Source organism: Cyanistes caeruleus, chromosome 4 (assembly GCF_971803275.1).
Source record: "Cyanistes caeruleus chromosome 4, bCyaCae1.hap1.1, whole genome shotgun sequence".
Lineage (NCBI taxonomy): Eukaryota > Metazoa > Chordata > Aves > Passeriformes > Paridae > Cyanistes > Cyanistes caeruleus.
The window spans coordinates 13,450,907-13,471,710 of NC_141704.1; the positions used below are offsets into that span (position 1 = coordinate 13,450,907).

Consider the following 20,804-nt stretch of genomic DNA (forward strand, 5'->3'; position numbering starts at 1 on the left):
CTTAAGATAGCATTCAGTGCCTTATCATGTCTCTCTATGCTGAACCATTCAATAAAATAAACTTTAGATCATGATTTCAGCCTAACACAGTTTGAGAGCTTAAAATTAACAGTATTTTTTTTGCCAATGTCCAATATTAGAAGAGTGAAATAAAACATTCAGAGGGTCTTTTGCATACAGCCAAAATGTTTACTGTAAATAATGGGGGGGAAATGGTATTACGTGTCTCTAGATTGAAGCAGTTTAAAAAATAAAAATGCCCTAAAATGCAGCTGCAAGCAAAACAGAAGTGAGCAAGGCTGATTTATTCGAAATCAACAAAACAACCACAAGAGGCTATTTCACGCCAGAAGACTTAAATGTACATTTAGTACCTTTAAGTATTTCTCTAAAAATGAAACAGCTACTTGAAATAGCACTAATCTGATTGACAGATAAAATAATTGCTTTAAAAACACTTCTGAGTCATTTTGTCCTTACCTGCAGGCATGAACCATTACTGCATGCAGCGACTGCTCCATTTCCTAGCACAGACTTGAACAGGGATCACATCTATCTTACAGAATGTGACTAATAGGGGGATTTGCGATTCCTGAGCTACTTTCCAAAGGACACTCCCTTTTCCACATAACAGGGCACGAATGGCTCGGCCAAGTTCTGTGTGCTGCCCACGTGAAGGGGCAGCGGCGCGGGCAGCGCGGCGGGGCGCGCGCGATGCGCTCGCGTGACGGGCGCGGGGTCTGCACCAGCCAGCCCAGCCCGCCCCGCCGCGATCCGCATGCTGCAGCCCGCGGGCTCCGGGGCGCAGCCCGGCACCGGAACCCTCGGCAAACGCGCACAAAGCTCGACCAGAAGGACAGGCTGGGTGGGCACGGCGCGAGATCCAGCATGCAGCAGGCGGACAATGCCAGCAGCCCCGCGGAGGCAGAGGGAGAAGCCCCGCGTTCATGCGGACGGGGATGCGGCCGTACCTTTCTGGAGAGGACGACTTCTCAGAGTTAACTGACATCAGCAGCTCAGTCTTCTGCTTGATTTCTGGAAAAATCAGAAAACGTTCACCACCGACACCGCCTGCCCTCGCCTTCCGGAGGTCTCGCTTCCCTGCGCCCTTTTGTCCGCCGGAGGCCCGGGACGCGGCGCTGTGCGAGGCCGCCCAGCCGCGCTCGGAGGGCCGGGCCCGCGCACATGACCGCGCACGGCGGGCGGAACCATCGCCGAGCGGGGGGCGCCGCTCCGAGCCCGAGCTCGCGCGGGCACCGCGGGGGCCGCGCCACCGCTGCCGCCGGCGGGGGGGCCGCGGAGAGTGCCTGCCGAGGGGAAAAATGCCGAAACAAAGGATTCCCGGCCCGGATCGTCTTCCCGGGTACCTCGCTAAGGGGTACTGCACACCCGCGAAAGCCTCCAGATGAAAAGATCTGAAAAATATGGCTCTTTGAATCATTTTTGTCACAAAAAGCGAGGTATTAAATCACTACTTTCACACATGGTTGAGAAACCAGAGGTGGAAAACGCTAGGCCACCTGAATTTTGGTTTTTAGTGGTCTTCCTCTAATGTCCCCCAAATACACTTTGAAAAGTAATGTTTCATTTTTCTTTTTTTTTTTTTCTTTTCTTTCTTTTTTAATACCTAGTAAGGCACCCAGAGGGTGGCTGGGCTCTGAACAGGGCAGCGGTCACAGAACCAACCCTGGCCGAGTCCAAGAAGCGTCTGGACAATGCTCTCGGAATGGTGCCATGCATGGCCAGGAGCTGGTCCTGATGGTCCTGGTGGCTTCCTTCCAACTCAGCAATTCTGTGATTCTGTCATCACCAATGGGCTGGTACCTGGCTACCACAACGCCGGCAGCACACCCCGGCACGGACACCCGGCGTGCTGGCACCAAGGGGAGATGCACCCTGCCACTCGCTCCACAAGATCCTGCCGAAGCAGGACAGAGACTGCTGAAAAGTGAATTCACCAGGAGCTCTGGAGTCGAGAGGTTTGTGACCCAAAAAAATGGAAACAACAAAGTCGGGGATGCGAGCATCATTTTAAGATCGTAGCCTCGCCAGAGACCGTAGTGCCACCTATGGCAATACTGGTTAAGACCTGAGCAACACTACATCCGCTTAACAGCCACAGTAAACCTGAACGGTTTGGGATTAACCATTCCACAATGGAAGACCTTCAACCTGACCTTTCTCTCTTCACACATAGCTCAGGTACCAAGCCACAGAAATTTCTGAAAACAAGAGGAACTGGGTAACTAGATTTATCTCTTTTTTTTTTTTTTTCAACCAAAGTTGAAACGAGAATATTATTACTATCTGAATGAGTTTATCACTCTCATGCTGTGGTGGAAGGCTTGCAAGATGGCAAGTGATCATCACCTTTTTAAGCATCTGGCACTTATTCTTCCCAAAAGATACTGATCAGAGGAACCTCAAAGAATTATCTCAGTTCTCACATCCAAAGTAGATGCTTCTCAGATCTTTGAAAACATGTCTGTAAAATGTCAGTATATTCAGAACTGGCTCCACTGTATGACTGCAAGTATCATAAAAAATTTCTTTTACCATTGTCCATTCCAGGCAGCAAGTGGTCCTACAGTCACAACTACTGGGATACTCATATCCCAATGCAGGGATGAACTAAAGTTCATTTCCCCACCACAGACCCTTGACACTGACTGACTATAAATATGGTCTTCGATTTCAAAGTCGAACAAATTTTTAATTCCTTCTGAAGATGCTTAAAAATGAAAATTAATTACATAAACATTAATATGGCAGGATTTTATAGCAAAACAAAATCCACAGAGTTTGGAATGAACTGATCAAATTATTTATTCCACATAGGCCTTGCAATGGATGTCTAAAGATTATTATACTAATATTTTACTGCCAACAGTACAAGACGTTAAAAACAAATCGAAGATATAAGTTATTTCACTGCAAACTTTGAGTCCCTGGATTCTCTACAAGATGCACAGACATTTCTCCATGATGGCATAGCACACAATGTAATTTTACATAATTATAGTAACCAAGTGACAACAAAGACTTATTTAATATAGCTACAAGAAGAATTTAAATAAAATGAGACCTCATAGGAAAAAAATTCCAATGTCTTAATAAGCATTCTCCACAATTAGGTAACAGTTTCATCACAAGGTTTTGGAGTTTTTCTTTCCTCTGTTTCTCCTTCTGTCAATTTGAAGTATTTTCTTACTTAGGATTTACCAATCTTCTGCCTCTGCTACCTGAGATTTTTGTAAGTGGACCCCTTTTGTTCATTTTTAAAAACAATTCTGTACCTTTACACATCCATAGTGCACCAGCAAACTCAGGCTGATACCATCACTATCACTAATACAAAAACTGATCTTGGGAATAGTATCACCAAAATAAGACATATGGCTTTTACACTAAGTACCTTTAGACCATAAGAGAATAACGGCTGCAGAAACAGCAATGTTCTCATTTGTTTATTTTGATTATTTGTAAGTTACATATCCAGAATTCTAGGATCACTTACAGAGTTTTTCAGAACTTAGAAATTGCATCCCAAGTCCAAACAACACAGAAACAGAAAAAAACCTAACTGCAGTCACCGTAGCACCACTCTACAGCCTTTGTGTCCAGAAGAATGCAAATTACACCAGTATTTGTTAAAGTAACAGAAAAACAAGAGAGGAAAAATGAAAGTTTTACAATTGAACAGCTCTTCCTGGAGGTTTCTTGGTTCATGACCATCCAACCTAACACAGAACTAATACTTCCACTTTCAGTTTACCTCAAGTACAGTGCCACAAAGGCGAATGCTGGGCTGTTCAGGACCTACACCTCTTACAGATTCAAAGACCCACACCTTTAATGTGTTCCATGAGTGAATTCAGTAACTGTACCGATCAGCACCCAGAGGTACACTGAACCTCTGCTTAGTGAGCAAGCATTTTCATCTTCACTGAAGAGTTTTGGGTTGTCCTAATTTCTGAGGCCACAAAAAGATAGCACTCTACACAGAACCACATGCAGAACAGATCCCAACACTGCCTGAATAAAAGTTGAAAATGGATGAAAATTAGCGCTTGCACATCTCAAAGCAGCAGTTAATGCAGTAAATTTTTTCAGCTACAAAACAATAATAAATTCAGGTATGGGGTAGTATCGTTGTCACCAACTCCTCAGTGATTCCATGCACTTCATCAGCCCACTTTGCACTGTGCACAGATCAAGTGGCAGACAACTGGCTCTCAGCCAACGCCTGAGAGAAGCAGATACACTGAGTCTCTAAAGCCATACTATTCAAGCTGTGATTGAATGAAAACAAAAACCAGAAAGGCTCTACACTGCCCAAAATGGCTTCCTAATCATCATGATTGGGTCTTTCCCAAACCAAAGCAAAGCAGAAACTAACCATAGTTGTTTTTTTTTTAAGCCTACATGTTCTCCTCTGATACTTTCAAGTGGAAATTGTGTGTTAAACCAGAGAAAAAGGCATCAGGTGAAGTCAAAGCAGGAAGGAATTTGTTATGCCAAAAAAAAACCCCAAAAAACCCAAAAGCTTGGGAAAATGTAGTCCTAGAAAGACATGCTAGCAATTTCTAAACCCACAGGGGATTTTTCAGAGAGCATCATGCCAAAAGCTCCAAGCAAGCTGAAGTTTCCACATCAAATCTAGAACAAATCACCTCAAAAATTGTAAGGGAAACAACTCTCCCCACAAGATGAAGAGAAATCCTGTAATTTTAGCAATATGAAAGAAGCACAAACAAAAATTGATGTGGGAGCTAGGGATCTCTGAGGGATATATACATAATCTGGAAAAAAGAACAGGAGCAGATTAGCCTGGAGTTTTGTTTATTTGTTTTATCAATTAAAAAAAAACACACAAGAGCTCTCCACAATTAAAAAAAAAAAATCATAACTGCTGTTTAAGCACAGATGGAAAAGTGTGGACAAGGTATATGGCACTGCACAAACTGTTCCCTGTGACATATGGGTAGATATCAGAGTCACCACAATTTCAAAGTCTACTGACAGAAGTCACCGTTTCACTAAAAATTTAATCATGTCTACCACAAACAGATTATCTCAATGGTGTACAACATGTTCATCAGTCAAGATTAAAATATCTTACTGACAGTGCATGTATTAAATTTATCCAGGGCAGAGATCCACTGTTGCAGAACTCAACTAATACATCTTCTTCCTTCTGCCACCCCTCTGCCTCTTGGGAGCAAAGGGAGAGACAAAGTAGCATCTAAACATAAGTACCTGCAATTTTTTGCAATGTAAACCCTGCCATACTAGTTTCCATACCTCCTTTTGAAATTAAATATTATACTAAACAGGTACAAGAAAAATATACTTCATTTTTAATTAATAGGTAGGCTAGTCTACACATTTTGTTTAGTGCTTTTCCTCCATTTTCTGTGTAGTGTATATGTTAGGACACGAGCTTGAGGTGCTGTTAGCCTTTCTTCTACACTATCTTTAAACATGTACTTCCTTATCAATATCCATCCTAGTCTATTCTTCACTGAATTTTCCATCCTTGCATCACAGCTACAGCTGCTTGGATCTCATAATTTGCCTATAAAATCCTCCTCCTGCTGCAAGTTGACTACTTCCAGTGTTACTGTTGAAAGAAATAGTCCTGCTTCCCAAATGAATCTATGAAGACAGATCTGAAACTATTAAATCAAATTAATCAAACTGACTATTCTAAGTAATATTTCAGCCTAGAAATCATGATATGCACTAGGAACTTCGGTATCAGTAACGTGATTTTATGTGGACAGATCCATGTTTTGAGCTTTGGATAAGTGTTATACAGGTGACATGCTAAACAACACAAAAGGCAATAAATTTACATTCTCCTGATGAGGCACTGGACCCAAGAAAAAACGAGACTGCTTTGCACACAACTTGAGAGGTTCACTACTCTATGTGTTTTAGATCATGTATTTTTAAAATAAATAATTCTAAAAGACTGCTAGAATCATAGGCTGTGTGAATAAAACAGGGGTTTCAAAATGGCATAAACACAGAGTAAGCCTAAATTTGATAAGCATATGAATACTAAATGGGGTAGTATGGAACCATAAGGAGTATAAAGGCCCTAAAATAAAACCATCTTCCAGATGTTACTAAGCTTCTGAAGTGAGAAAAAAATAGTAGTTTTATGGACTTCTTCAGGTCTCTCATGCATAACATTCACATCAATACTGATACACAAGCCAGCGACTGTCTCACTCAAGAGCGATAGAAAAACGAGCTGTTTACAATCTCCTCTTGAAGAGATTACATTAATATTCTTAGTATTATTCCTCTTCAATATATTAAATAATATTTCTGCTCAGAGTATGAGGTCTTTATTATTACAATAATTACAGCTATCTTTTACAATAGAACTTTTAAGATTATGCCATACTCGAAATATTAAAATCACCATTTTAAGAAACTATTTACTTCCAAATGATAAAGCAAACTGTCCTTTACTTAAGACATGTATTAGAAAAAGTAATATCAAAATGTACTTTAAAGTGTAAACATTTTTGTAAGAATCATGTTTTAGTTACTGCTCTCAATGTAAAGCATGTTTTGAAAACACACTTCCTAGTCCCACACACAACTTCTAGGGACCACATAATGAATACAAAGGGAAGTTTTTTTCTATACACTGCACAAGTTCAACTACAACTGGGTCCTGCTCATGCTCAGCTTGGCAGACAATATCTAGAAGTCAATGTCTAATGATGGGAAAAAATTATAGAAATTTTTTTTTAAGTCTTTCATTTTCGCTTGCATAAAGGTAAGATGGATTTACTCAGTATCTACAGGTTCATTCAATGCCTTAATGTTAGCAATACTGACTCTTTTGGGGTTTTTGAGAAACTGTATGTTGCATCTGATCTTTTCCTAGTGATCTCAGAGCCACTGCCTTTTACATTTCTGATATACTTAAAACTACTGGAACCATATGCTTAGGTACTTTTAAAGAACATATTCATAGTAATATCACTGTTGTCCTTCTAAACTGTTTTCCATATGTGAGCCATGGTTGAAAAATAATACTTTCACAAAATATTCTAAGGAAAACCTGACTTCCTTCAAAATGGCTGCTAGTCCCAGTCAGTACCCAAGAGTTAAGTCTAAAAGAACACAAAATACATAGATGAATTTGCCTTTTACTTGATTAAATAATTAAATTTTCAAATATATAAATATACATAATTCACATAAGTTACACCTCTGAAGAATTTTTAATACAGTCAGAGTATATATTATTAATTTTGAAGTAAGTTTGTAGATAAATTTGAGGAAGCATTAGATATTAAAGAAAAAAACTTTTGGTATATGTTACAATTACTCAATAAATGGCCCATTATGAACATAGGGAAATAGAATAACCGATGTTTAACTAGTTAAACAAAACTATTAATTTTAATTTTAGTCATCCACGTAACTTAAATAAGCCTCGTTGACATAATCTGGCATTTGATCTATTGCCAAACTGTAATATTCCTTAATAAAATGCTTCTGAAACACAAAGGTGACAATAAGAGGAATTTTTCATTCTCATAGTTCTGCTGGGTCTAGCAGCATTTGCTGTACCAGATGTATGCCCAGCACCACGGTGCTTTTCCCTCCCTCCTCCCATCAGAGGCCAATAAACAACTCTGACCAAAGTTTCTTTGAATGTCTGTGCTTTTACAAAAAGCCATTCTGCAAACAAAAAATAATTCTTCATTTTGCATAACTGTCAGATTAAATACCAAGAAGCACACCAAAGAAAGCACTATTAACCCCAAATATATCTGTGCTTATTTCCTAATTATTGATGTACTGAACTTTATTATTTTTAAGTATTTAAGGTTTATGAGAATGGTTTTGTTTGGAGGGGACAGGGAAAGAGTTGAGAACATTTCCTAGAGCTGCCAGAAAACAGAAAGCTTACTCCTACAAGTCTATTCATTTTAGGGGAAAAAAACAAACAACCCAACCAGATATTCTAAGAATGTTAAAACATATCTTCTGTCCTTTAAAAACCAGCTGTTTCCTATTATTAAGCAAAAAAACCCCATATTTCCATACAGAAACAGCTGGACACAAGGTAGCTAGAGACAGAGTGAATTAAAAACATTATTCTGTTAGATAAAATACAGTAAGTCATTTGCTGTATTTTCCAATCCTTACTTAGAGGCAAGTGGTTTTTCAAATGTACATGGACAGCTTCTCTGCTGAAGCTGACAGAAATTCAACTTCTAGCAAAATAATGTGTGATAGACACCCTCAAACCACATAATTTCTTCTATCCTTACTATCTTAACTCAATGGACAGAGTGAATGATTTCTAATCCAAAATATTTCTAATTTATTCCTTTTATATTCTAGTGTACAATTATTACTGTGTTAGGATCCTTCTGATAATAGCATTTTCTTTCAGGTCTATAATTTGCCTAAATGTCTTAAGTGCTCTTCAAATTTTCAACTACTATTATTTTTCTATCATTTGTTACGTGCTTTTATTTTTTTTTTTCAAAATTCAACAAGAAAAATAAATTGCCCTAATGTAGCAAAATGACCATTCCAGTTTTAAAGAAAAAACAGGTTTCTATTCATCCAAACTGAGTCAAGCATATGTTACCTTATAAAGACTAAAGCAGTGACTCATAAAATCTTGCACACACTGATTCCTCCTTCTCCTAGGAGATGAAGCTACATGATTTACCCAAAAGGATTAAATGAGGTCACAGCTATTGAATACATGTTATAACCTCAAACTTCAGGTTAGAATTTCTTCTTAGTCTTCTTTTTCAGAATCATTCACTGTTCTAAAAAGCCTTGTATTTTTACTTTTCCTTTCAAAATTTACAGATAGAAATCCTTGTAAATTGAGATATTTAGATAGCATATTCACCGCATGTTTTTCAGCAAGTTTTTATATTGTGATTATTATCACAGTATCTACACAACTGGTTTTTCCAAATATTCTTGCAGGGTTTTGACATTTCTTAACCAGCAGATCATCAGGCTCTTATACTAGAATTTTCAGATGCAAAGACATTCTCAGCCCTGCTCCTCTAGGACATGAAGAGGACTCATTTCACCTTTTCCTGGGCTCATGGAAGTACAGTCAGTTCTCAAAAAAAGCTCTATCAAAAAAACACATCATCCCAAGCACAAAGCAAGCCAAAAATCTTTCCACTTCAGCAGTGACTTGTGCCCCACTGGGACATGGGCCCACATGGTGATCAGGTTATCCAAAGTCTAAGTCTTGAGGAACATTGGCCAGATTACAGAGTTGTCTCTGTCAAACTTCATATAAAATGTTCCATATTGTTTATATGGTATATATAATATAATATATATAGTAATTATAATAAGAGACAAGGGGCAGAAGAGTGTTTTTACCTGAAGGAATAAGAACAAGAGGAACATTCTCAGCAGCCATTAGGAGTGCCAAAACCAAGATACCAAATCATGCCACAGTCACCAAATAACATCATATACTCCTGGCTTTACCTCTAGTTCTACATTTGGACATGATACAACTCCTGTGTAAACAAGACTGAGTATGTCCACTCAGCAGTACAGGCTCTGGAACCAGTCACCATTGAATGAAACAGGAAGGATTTGTCTCCTTCCCAATATTAAACAAACCTCGAAATTCTGTATCTGAGCAGCCAGCCATCCTTCAAGTATGCTCTTTGCAGCTTGTTTCTTGTTGAAGGGACAACTGAAGGGCCAATGCAAGCTCTGAAATCCTGCTCAAGCCTGTCAGACCAACATCAATTACTGCAAGGAAAAGGCTTTGGATCTGTGGCACCTGCACTCACCTTTGCCATCTCTGAGGTAAAGCTCACAACTGGCAGAAGAAACTTAACATGAAAGCACCACCACTTTCCAGGCCTTGGAAATGCACATGCACTGACTGCAATCATCCCTGCCTCTCACACAGAGATGTGCTTTCCTGCTGCCATCACCACCACTGACAGCAAAACAACCCTGAGATGCTGCACAGAAGGAAATCACTGTCTACTGCAATACACACACCCAGTAACCACAATAAAGCTGTCATGATCACACCTGAGAACAAATACTATTCTCTGTTAACATAGCATCATTTTATTACCTCAGACTTAGTCAAATAAATGGATCTACCTATTCTTAAATTACATCTCGATCCAGTTTAATCCTTTGGAAATGGTATCATCAGTAAAGCTGTAAAACAGAAAAACTAAATTTCAGAATTATTACTGGAGAAAAAATTGTAACGATGACAAATTTTAAATACGCATGCAGTGCCCACGAAAGGAGGAACCGTCTAATTATATTTCAAGTGTTTTTCTCACATATACCATTTTCACTCTTTAATTGCCAGTGCTCTGGGTTTACATAGCAACATGAAAATACTGGGGATTTTTCTACTGGGCTTCTCCCTAGTGCAATGGACGTAGCAATAACACAGGGACCTATTTCTTTAAACTGATACAAACGTTAAAAAACCCAACACTGGTAACTTGGCACTCAGCCAGCTTACACTTCCCATTTTGTAAGGAAAGGAAATACCTTTAATTCTTCAGATGCCTGTCTTTGTGAAGTCTGAAAGTAATTACCACATAATACATACATGTACTGAGTATCTAAAATTGGAAAAACTGAAAAGGACATATTATGTTCACAAAAATGGAGAGAGAAAATATGAGGTGTTTCCAGGTAAGGTAATGCCATTAAAGCCTTCAAGTCCTGAAGGATTTCTATTAGGAGTATTTTTAATTTTATAGATAAAACATACAACATGCATGCAAATACATATCAGAATATCCCTTTTTTGCTCTGTTCTTTGAAGAAATGGGATTTTTTTAAAAAAACCCCATCATTATACATATGCAAAAACAATAAATGACTGACAAAAAATCTGGCAAAATATCTATAAATTTTTGCTGCAAGATATGAGAAAGGAAGAAGAAATTTTTTTTAAATCTATTAGAAGAAAATTCTGGCCAAGGACAAAATATTTTTATAGGAAAGAACGGAGTTGAAAGCAACCCCAATATGGTTGGTATTTACATAATGTAGAGGTCTGTCCAGACCTGATGAGATCTGATGCTGCAACTGGGTAAAGCTATTTAGATCTATGCTGCTTGCCGTTTATTTCCTGTTGTTCATTAATATCTCATCTACATTGTATCATAATCAGCCACTGCTGATGTAAAATTATAAGTGTTCTTGGCTGGCCTGCAAACCTACCACTTAAACATTAAGACTTTCAAGGTTGTTTTTTTTTAGCTCTACTTTTTTTCTTTTCACACCCTCTCCTCTTCTCCATCTGACTTCCCCATCACTTATTCAGCAATCATATGAGAAACCTGCTATTGTCTTGACTAAAAGTTGGCTACAAATAGTTTCTTCTGTAGTGAAGACACTGTGATGTAGGTGGAGAGAAATCACCCTCCACTCTGCAAATGTGTGGTGATGTTATGTCCCTCTGGTACCTCCTATCTTCTCCTGGATTGTATGATGCAGATTTTATTGAGCGACGCTGCTGGAGGTGCAGGCCATCACCCATCCTGCCCCCCAGCCTGTCCCCCCATCCTGCCCCCCAGCCTGTCCCCCCATCCTGCCCCCCAGCCTGTCCCCCCATCCTGCCCCCCAGCCTGTCCCCCCATCCTGCCCCCCAGCCTGTCCCCCCATCCTGTCACCCAGCCTGTCCCCCCATCCTGTCACCCAGCCTGCCTCCCAGCCTGTCCCCCAGCCTGCCACCCCACCTGTCACCCCACCTGTCACCCATCCAGTCCCCCAGCCTGTCCCCCAGCCTGCCACCCATCCAGTCCCCCAGCCTGCCCCTCCCCACGCCCCCACCTGCACCTCTCCTTGTCCCAGTGCTGGTGGCTGCCAGTGCCCAAACCCAGCCCACGGCATCTTCAAACCAGGAGCTCAGGACTTCTACACATGCTGCTCCTGCCCTGCACAGGAGGCAGAGACTTCAGTGTTGATAAGACAGGTTTTCAACAACACAGTTCCAAGTTTGGCAGTTGTTAGAACAACATTTAAACAATATACAATGCTGAACAGGCTGCCGACAGTGTCAGTTACGTCTTTCATAACATAAAACCCTACTGAACTACAAGAAACTGTTTTAGAAACTGATCAATGCAGATAATCATAAAGATATCAAAAGGAAAAACAAAATGGGAAGACAGATTGGCAGGTAACACTCTACCTACTATTTTAGGTTTTGCTGAGGACTCGGAGCAAGGGTGCAGCCTTAGAGCATTTCCCTTTATATAAACACAGGTGAACAAACTGAAAACCTTGTTGAATAAAATAAAAAACCTGATGAAAGAGCATGGAAAGTTGTACTACCTGAATTCTCTTCCAGTTTCACTATGCTATTCACCATTCACTAAAGTATCTAAGTTTACAGTCACAAAAAATACATGCTTGAAAATCAGATTATTCAAGTTTCAACAGGACTGGCAAGTCTCACCCAGACAAACCCCACCAATCATCATCCTGGCTCACATACAAGGAAGGAAACACTTCAAAGATTATATATATTTTTTTAAATGCCATTACTACTTCACCCTACTGTCGGGAAACATGGAATATGGCAACATTTATATAATCTTTATTTGTTCCTGGTATGTAACACCATAATGAGAAATTATGAATAAGCATCATAAGAGACCATGCAACAAATTGATTCGAAACAATGGGATTTTCCTAAGTTATGGAACCACCAATATAGCTTCAAATGTTAATTAGTAACTACATGTAGGAAAAGAAATTAAAAAGAGTACAGAGACTGTTGGGAAACACACAGAATAAAATAAAATTAGCAGAAATCACTGAGAGCAGAGAAAAATGAAGCAATAGAAAAATACAGCAAGATTTCTGGAAGAAAGAGAAGGAACATTGACAGAGAAAAGGTATATTGCCAAGGCAAAAACAGACAGCTGAAGACAGTAGACAATGAAGGATGAAAAAGCTCAGGGAAGTGTAGGAAGAAAACCAAACTAAAAAAGATGAGGACTAAAACTTGCAAGGGAAAACACTAAATGCAGCAAATGTGTTCAAGTGAGCTGATAGGAGGTTGTTAAAGAGAAGGACAACAAGAGTGTTTTGAATATTTTAAGGAAGACTGATGTGTGCTTTTTGATGTCTACAGGATACCTCAGAATATGCACTGGAAAATAACACTTGCTTTCCACCCAAAAGGACACAACAGTAAGGACATTACTACTCCCCCCACGCCCGCACTGCTGCTTCTACTCTAACAAGCAACTAAGCAATGACGAAAGCAGCTGAGGAAACGGCAGATCTGCAAGTTGCACCCAACACCTGACATTTAAAATCATGTTTCAGAGATTTCTGTACACTGGAAAATATGGTATCTTGAGTACAATTTAACCTGACTTTAAGAGAGTACAAAGTGTATTTAGAGAACCTGCAGTATCTATTTTTTTACATTAGAAATTCAGCTTTTGCCCATTGTGAATAAGACAGTACAATAACATCATGCAAACAAGAAGTAAAACATACATTTAAAAATTGGATCTTCTTCAGAGTTTTGATTAGCTATTCTTCATGATTATTATATAGAAGACTAGGAAAAAGAGCTTTCTTTTTTTATTTTTTAGATATGCAACGCCCCCAAATTGCTATGTTAAAGTTGGACAAACTTCCAATCAAAATGAGTCAGCAAACCATTCCTCCAACAAGAATAAAAAAAGGGCAAGACTTGACATTGCCCTGGTTTATTTTTGCTGAGAAGTATCATTAGGAAAGTGACTGAAAGTGATAAAATATTCAGACTTCATCCCTTAGGATAATTATTACAATTATTTTATTCCTCTGTTAATATGCTTGAGAAAGCACATAAGGGAACTAGATAAAGAAAAGGCACTTCCAGAAGAAGTGTAAATTAAATTATTTTACATTATGCTTGCCTATGTACAAAGCTTCTCTTAAAAATCTATCTGGAACAGTTGTAAAAGTTACTAAACCCAGCATTTGTAGGTGTATAAATCCCTAGCATACCATCAAGATCATTGAGGATATCAGCATCATTTTTAAAAGGGAAAAATGGCTTTCCTACAGTTCTACTTGTTCTGACTGAACAGGCACAATGACAATTCTCAACCACTAACTTTTAGACAGATTAAACAAATTCTGCCTATTAGTGTCTTCATCTGAGTTACCAAGATCCTTTTACCATAGGCAGGGAAATCTATGCTGAGAGCTCAACTCATTACCTGGTTAATCTAATCCCAAACAGGCTGAATCCCCCCATGTGCCAGCATCTCCCCACCGACAACAGAGAAGTCAGTGTAGCCAGATAGAACTGTGGATGCCTGCACTGAAGATAGCCACATGAGATCAAGTGAATCCCCCTATTACTGGACAGATTCAGGTAACTGTATCAATTCATATCACCTTCATCCATTTAGTTACCAACTTCTGTTGTCATTTAACATGGAATTAAAGTATCACTTAACACCACCCACCTTTGTGCACTAATGACACCAACTCACTTTCCTTCTGTAAGGTGTAAACAGGGAAAAGAAAGCTATGGCTTGGATGGTTTTTTAGTTTGTTGAACAGTAGAGTCACTCAGTTGCTCAATGTTTTAAATTGCTGTTATTCACTACAATCCACAGATGATAAAGATTAGAACAGGCACTAATATAACTCCAGTAACACATAAATTCCCTTACACAGACGCAAGTCAGGAATCACATTAGCATTTCATTTTCATTGAAAAAGGAAATAACGTAGATATGACAAAGTTTTAAAATAGGAAATGCACAATGAACCAGGGAGAATATCAGTGAAAAAAAAGTGGAGTGCTTTTAAAAGTTCTAAGAAAATTGTAAGAAGAATGAATAGGCATGTTGGCTGAGAAAAATAATTTTTAAAAAGTAGACAGGGAAAAACAAATTTCTGCTGCATTTACTTCTTATCACTCGTATTTATGCAAAGTAACAAAAGGCCTATTTTTTTTTTTAAATATTACGGTAAGATAGACAAGGAAGTACACAACAGCACAGGAAATTTAAATATTGATGGAAATGCAATCAGGCTGATAAAGTTAAATGGGATATATCTAAGCAGATATATTTGTGGATTAAGAGACACATACAGGACTGTAAGAACATTTTCAGACCTATAATGCCCCTAATCTCTATTCATATGAAAATCCTGGTTACCAAGCCATATTTTTAAAACCTGTGATGGGTAAAGTAAAGCCCATGGTAGAATCAATATTTTTATTTACTGTCCTAGAAATTCTAAAATTTCAGGGGTGATAAATATATTGCTACTGTTTGCAGCACAAGAGAATTATCAATTTAGCCTTCGTGTTGTTTCCAGAGCTTGAGTGCTCCAGAACAGGTACAGCCCCAGCCTGTGTTCTGCAGCCAGGGCCAGGCTTTGAAAAATTCAGAATACTGCCACAGTTAAAACAACCATTATGGGACCCTTTTCAACTGAGTTATGCATCTTATGTTGTTTTTTTTTTTAACTTTGAAGCTAATACCACACTATCTGTTCAACACAAGCATGTGAATTCCTGACAGAAGACAAGGTTTTAGACACAGCAGGTTCAAGGAACAGAATCCTCATCAGAAAGACTGAAGCATCTTATAATAGGGCCCATTTTAGCAAACATCAGTTGAAAAGTGGCTTAACAGAACAGCTAAACAATAGAAGAATTAATCCTGTAACCATTCAAAGAATTAAGGTTTTAACAAATCTACTAACAGGCAGCTGAATGATAGAATAAAATTGAATCTTCCACAGTCCAAGTAACAGGCAAAAGAGAAATAGGTCAATCAACAAAGATGTCATCTTTTGCTGTGTGGCAAAATCTAACCCAGAGTGCTGACATGTAGTGTTTCCTGTTCTGACTTACCACCTTTATAATAAATGTTTCTTTTTAAAAAAATAATGCATCATTTTAAAATATAAATATACAGTTAGAATTCAAACCAAAAGGGTGATCATTAAAGTGAAAATATTACCTAATTTGTAGCTAGCTTTTATTATGAAACCATGTCACAAAGTATAAACAATTTTATTCTGCCAATTAACCTGCAGTGTCAGACCACTGAAATATCTTTAAAGAAGCTAATGAGAGGCTGTCTAGCGATGGCACAGGTTGGCTCATGCCTTGCATACTGCCATGCATACAGATTGCCACCACAGCAGCTAAAATTACCTCTGCATTACACTCCTGACAATAGTATGCACATACTGAGTGTCCAAGCAAGAATAATTGCATGAGATAATCAGTTTAAAAACAAACACACACAAAATACAACCATACCATAACTACCTTCTGTGCATTTCTGACGCAGCACCCACAAAAACTAGTCAAGTGGAGGATAACTGGATCAGAGTTTGTTTCCCCCTACTGTTTTTTTTTTTCCTTTTCAGTTTTTTGGTTAGTTGCTTTCTGGGGTTTTTTTAACTTCTCTGAGATGGAGGCATCCATGTTTTGCAAAACAGCCTGAAAGAGCAGAGGGCTCACACAGGTGTGGAATTTTTAGTCATTGAAAGTCATTTAAGTAATTACAAAATACCAGAAATGCCTAACTTGACCTTTTGGCTGGCCCTACTTGTATGTCGTGTATGTGCAACTGGGACAGAGCCTATTTTTGCCTCCTCCCTCTTGCCCTTGGAGAGCCACAACAATAAAATATTCAAGACTGCTGCTAATTTCACAAATTTTGCCTTAAATCTTTCAAAGTTTAGAGCCAGTATTTGTCCCTCTTTGCCAGTCAAGGAGGTTTTGGAAATGCTAAAACAGGCACAAGTATGAGTCCGAAATGTAACCACACTTAGGGGGTTACTAGCTGAGACGAAATCCTGCATATCATTAGCTGCTAACACATGTCAAAAGCAAACCTGTGATCTGCATGTAGTTACTCATATGTGGTGTCATTAATCACGATCCCAGTTTAAGCCCTCTGGCAGACTTTTACTCATGTTTCCTTACTTCATTGAGAGTAGGTCTTGAATCATGTCAAGGATTCCTTTTTTCTGCCTTATCCTTAAGACTACTTTTGTATACCAAATAGATTATTTATATATTTTAAGCTGTGTGTTAACCCTATTAAGATCTGCCCAGAGAGAATGTGCTCAGAGAACACATTTTAAACTACTAGTCTCCTTTATATCGTTCATTTTCTCAAATGGCTTCATTATGTGGTGGCATCGTTGTGACTGGCTCAAAAAGCAGCAACTTTGTATTAAATATGAAAAGAATAAGTATCCTTATGTATGAATGAGGAAAATAAGCATGGTGAATAGCTGTTTTCCATTTTTAAACACAAAGCTATGTATCCCACAGCTACCTGAAGATACTGGTCCTGATTAAGTAATAATCTGTTTGCCTGACCCTGTTGGTGAGTCCAGTGTTTTCCATGTTTGAAGAGCTCACAGCAGGTTTCACCACACGCTTCCAATGCTGAGACAAGAACCATTTCAGTCTCGCAATACCCACAGAGCTAGACTGGTCCTGTAGAAGAGGACATGTTCACCACTGACCTGAGTTCTGCCCTGCAAGACTCATTCTGACAAAGTACAGTGAAAACATTCATTAGTGTGGCAGAGAGGAAAAGAGGTTGAAATCAATATTTTATTACAGCCCGTGTTTAAATCCCTCTTCCTTTGCAGTTTGCTTTACTGTTTAAAAAAAAAAAAATCATTAGTCATCCTTTTCCTGCGGCATTCCTCAGGGCAGACTGATTATAATACTGCCTTCTCTCTCTTTGAAAGCAAAACTCTGTAGAGGACACTTGGCACTGATGATGCTCTTGAAGCACTGCTTTCCTCTCAGAGACAGCTGTACTGCACACAGCTCCTCAAAAAACCACAGTCACGACCACTACCAGGATACATTTGTGATTTATTGACACAGCATAAGTTCATTCAAAATTCAAAATGCACATTTTTCCAGTGATTGTGGAGAGTGTCAATTGTCAGGGAGATCCCAGACATGTTTCCCTTTTGAGGACTTTTGTACTGCCTTCCAATTAAAATCACTTTTTCTTTCTGTACCTTCACAAAGAAATCCTAGGAAAAACGTGCTCTGAATACATACCTACATTATGGTATTAAAGCCTTTTTAAGATACATTTTCATGCTAAGTCCTTCTTTTTATCTCCTTCAGCATTACAGCCATGGAGCATTTGTGACAGACTTCAAAGCCTACTAAAACACCAGTCTTTCATACTCTAGCTCCAACACTGCCATCAGACACAATTCACAGCAAACACTGAGGATCCCCTCTACACCAGCCAAAACATTTTACACAACAACTAAGTATTCTTATACAGAGTTTACATTACCCTCAGTTAGGGTTAGAACATACTGTTCCATATAAAACCATGAAGACATGACTGCTTCCCTGGGTGAAGAGCTCACAGGCTCAGAATACAAGGACTGTACCATGGGGGAAGAGAAGGCAAGCATGGTGAGATAAAAGCATTTGTAAGTGCATCTACACAGGTAACATTTTGCATTAGAGTAATGCAATTGCCAACCAAATCCATCATCTCCTCAACTCCTTTATGTCTGTGATGGCAGAAATGGCTATGGAGGTTGAAAAAGATGAGTGCAGCAGCTACAAACGGTGATGAAGGGTATTTATAGGACAGGAACACCACGGGAAGAAGAATGGAGCATTTACAGGAGATAAGGAATGAGTGGGCAAGGCTTACAATGCTGACAGATATGAAGAGACAGATGATGCAATCAGATTTGCACATGAAGGAGGAACACAGTGGGCAAGTGCAGATAATGGGGAAAAAAATAACCTGGCTCAGTTTAGAGCAAATGTTGATGAAGAGATTTTGAAAGGATACTTCAGCCAAAATAAGAAATATAATTCATTGTGTATGCTTCTTGGAAGGACTCAGAGGGATTGATCCTCCAGTGATAAGTTGGTAGATAAGGTATACGTATTTCCTTTCTCACATAAATTCTTCTACTCAATTGAGAAGCTGCCTTTTAGCATATAAATATATTTTACTGCTCCCAGCCTCAATTAAAATGCTCTTCTGCATTTTGTATCTTATATCATAGCACCATGTCATGCACTCCAGAGAGCCTTTTGGGGTTTGAGGGGTTTTCTTAATTCTTTTAAGAGATTTCATGATTCCATACTAACTTCACATGGAATGAACTGGCTGGCAGTCTAACACAACTTCATCTGCAATATGGTATCTTTAGCAGCACAGTGTTCTTTAACATATGGAATTAATGTTATGCAAAATTTGAAGAAGTGATTGGTAATAATCTTGCTGCAATGCCTCTGAGAGCAGGCATAGGAAAATACTATAAATTAAATGACTGTGTGTTCTAGAACCATGTACTTTAAAATACCTCCCTATTATTAGTTTCATGACTTCACTAGATGACAAAACTATATCAAATTCTTAAATAAATGTGCATTTCCTTAAATCTCTACTGAATTCTGTATTTAATTATATGCCTGAATAATAGGATGTCTCACTATTATTTAACCTTTAAAACAATGGTTCATACATTTAACACTATAGATATCTGCTTTTTGCCTCTAAGTATGCAGCACTATGGAAAAACTGCTACCGTTCATTTATATCCTTATATCATTTATATCCTAATGATTTTCTTGAAGCACACATTTCTGTATCATGAAGTGGGCAACTGCACAGTGTCACTGACTGCTAGTAATTATCAACAGCGTCACACGACCGGTCAACATTTCCTTTCTGCAGTTGAACCCAAAATACAGAAGATGCTAAATGACTCAACTAGTTCTCCAAAAGATAATCACAAGTCTCTTACCCAGATTCTTCAATAATTAGAGATCAAAGCAGCCTTCACCGACTCCAACCTTCTACCCTGAATCTAAGAGGGTGCAAAGCATCATTTGAAGGACAAATCTGGCATGAAGAATTTCTAACTATGTATGTAGCATGCCAAATCCTGCAGGAGAAAGGTTAAACAACTTTATCTATCTAAGAAAACCCAGGAAAATCAAAGGTCATAGACCTAAAGATTTTATAGAAAGAAATACCAGCTAATAAATGAAGACCAAAACTTTTTTTGTCTGTTGATTGCTTCTCTTCTCATTCTTGAGCAGAAAGTTCTGTTTTAAGTCAAATTATGCTAATTAAATGCAATGATCTCATAGCATTGTCACTGTCAAAAGCACTACCTACTCACTGAGGAGAGCCCCCAAAGACTTCAAATTGTAATAGTCATCAACACATGGATGAGTGTGTAATCATCAGGACAAACCAGTTCAAGGTCCTTGCTTTTCTACCATCAAGACAATCAATTAAAACAAGTTCAATGAGAACAGATCTAGAAGTGAGAAACATAACATAGAATGAAATTACTCAAACCACTGAGTATCCACTGAGTAACCACATCAGTGCAGCTGTCAGAGACATCAAAGTCTTAGGGACATCTGCAACATTTATGTCAAAAAGTTTATGCAGATTCTAATGATTTTCTGTTCGCACATAGTCTGCATACAACCCCAAATCTCAGAAGGTCCTGCCTCTTCAATGAGGTCTTAACTGACCAATGTATTTAATCTATATCCCATTAAAAAAAAAGAAGGTAAGTAAAAAGGCAGAAACATAATTTCTGAAACCCAGTGGGACAGGGTTTCACAGGATAATGCTTTAATATTTGTAGATCATCAATCAAAACATAGAAGGCCATATTTAAGGGAATTCATTTTGAAAGCAATACTTCCTGTAATTACCTAAAAATAAATTAACTATTGTATATTTAATCCTTATAGTCAAAGA

The 20,804-nt window shown here is 38.6% G+C and overlaps 1 protein-coding gene across 11 annotated transcripts in view; it reads right to left on the reverse strand.

Moving 5' to 3' along the window:
- The window catches only part of SRPK2 (SRSF protein kinase 2), a 128,229-nt gene that overhangs the window by 86,379 nt on the left and 21,046 nt on the right, over positions 1-20,804 (reverse strand). For 2 of the 11 annotated variants that reach the window (XM_086886715.1, XM_086886710.1), the window contains exon 1: positions 972-1,196. The exons of 3 other annotated variants lie outside the window; for them this stretch is intronic. In XM_086886715.1, coding sequence (XP_086742841.1) covers positions 972-1,009 — 38 coding nt within the window. In that variant the 5' untranslated portion in view covers positions 1,010-1,196. Of the gene's footprint in view, positions 1-480; positions 630-971; positions 1,215-20,804 lie in introns of those variants that run through there. 6 more of the 11 variants (XM_086886712.1, XM_086886711.1, XM_086886717.1 and 3 more) reach the window with 5 other exon arrangements.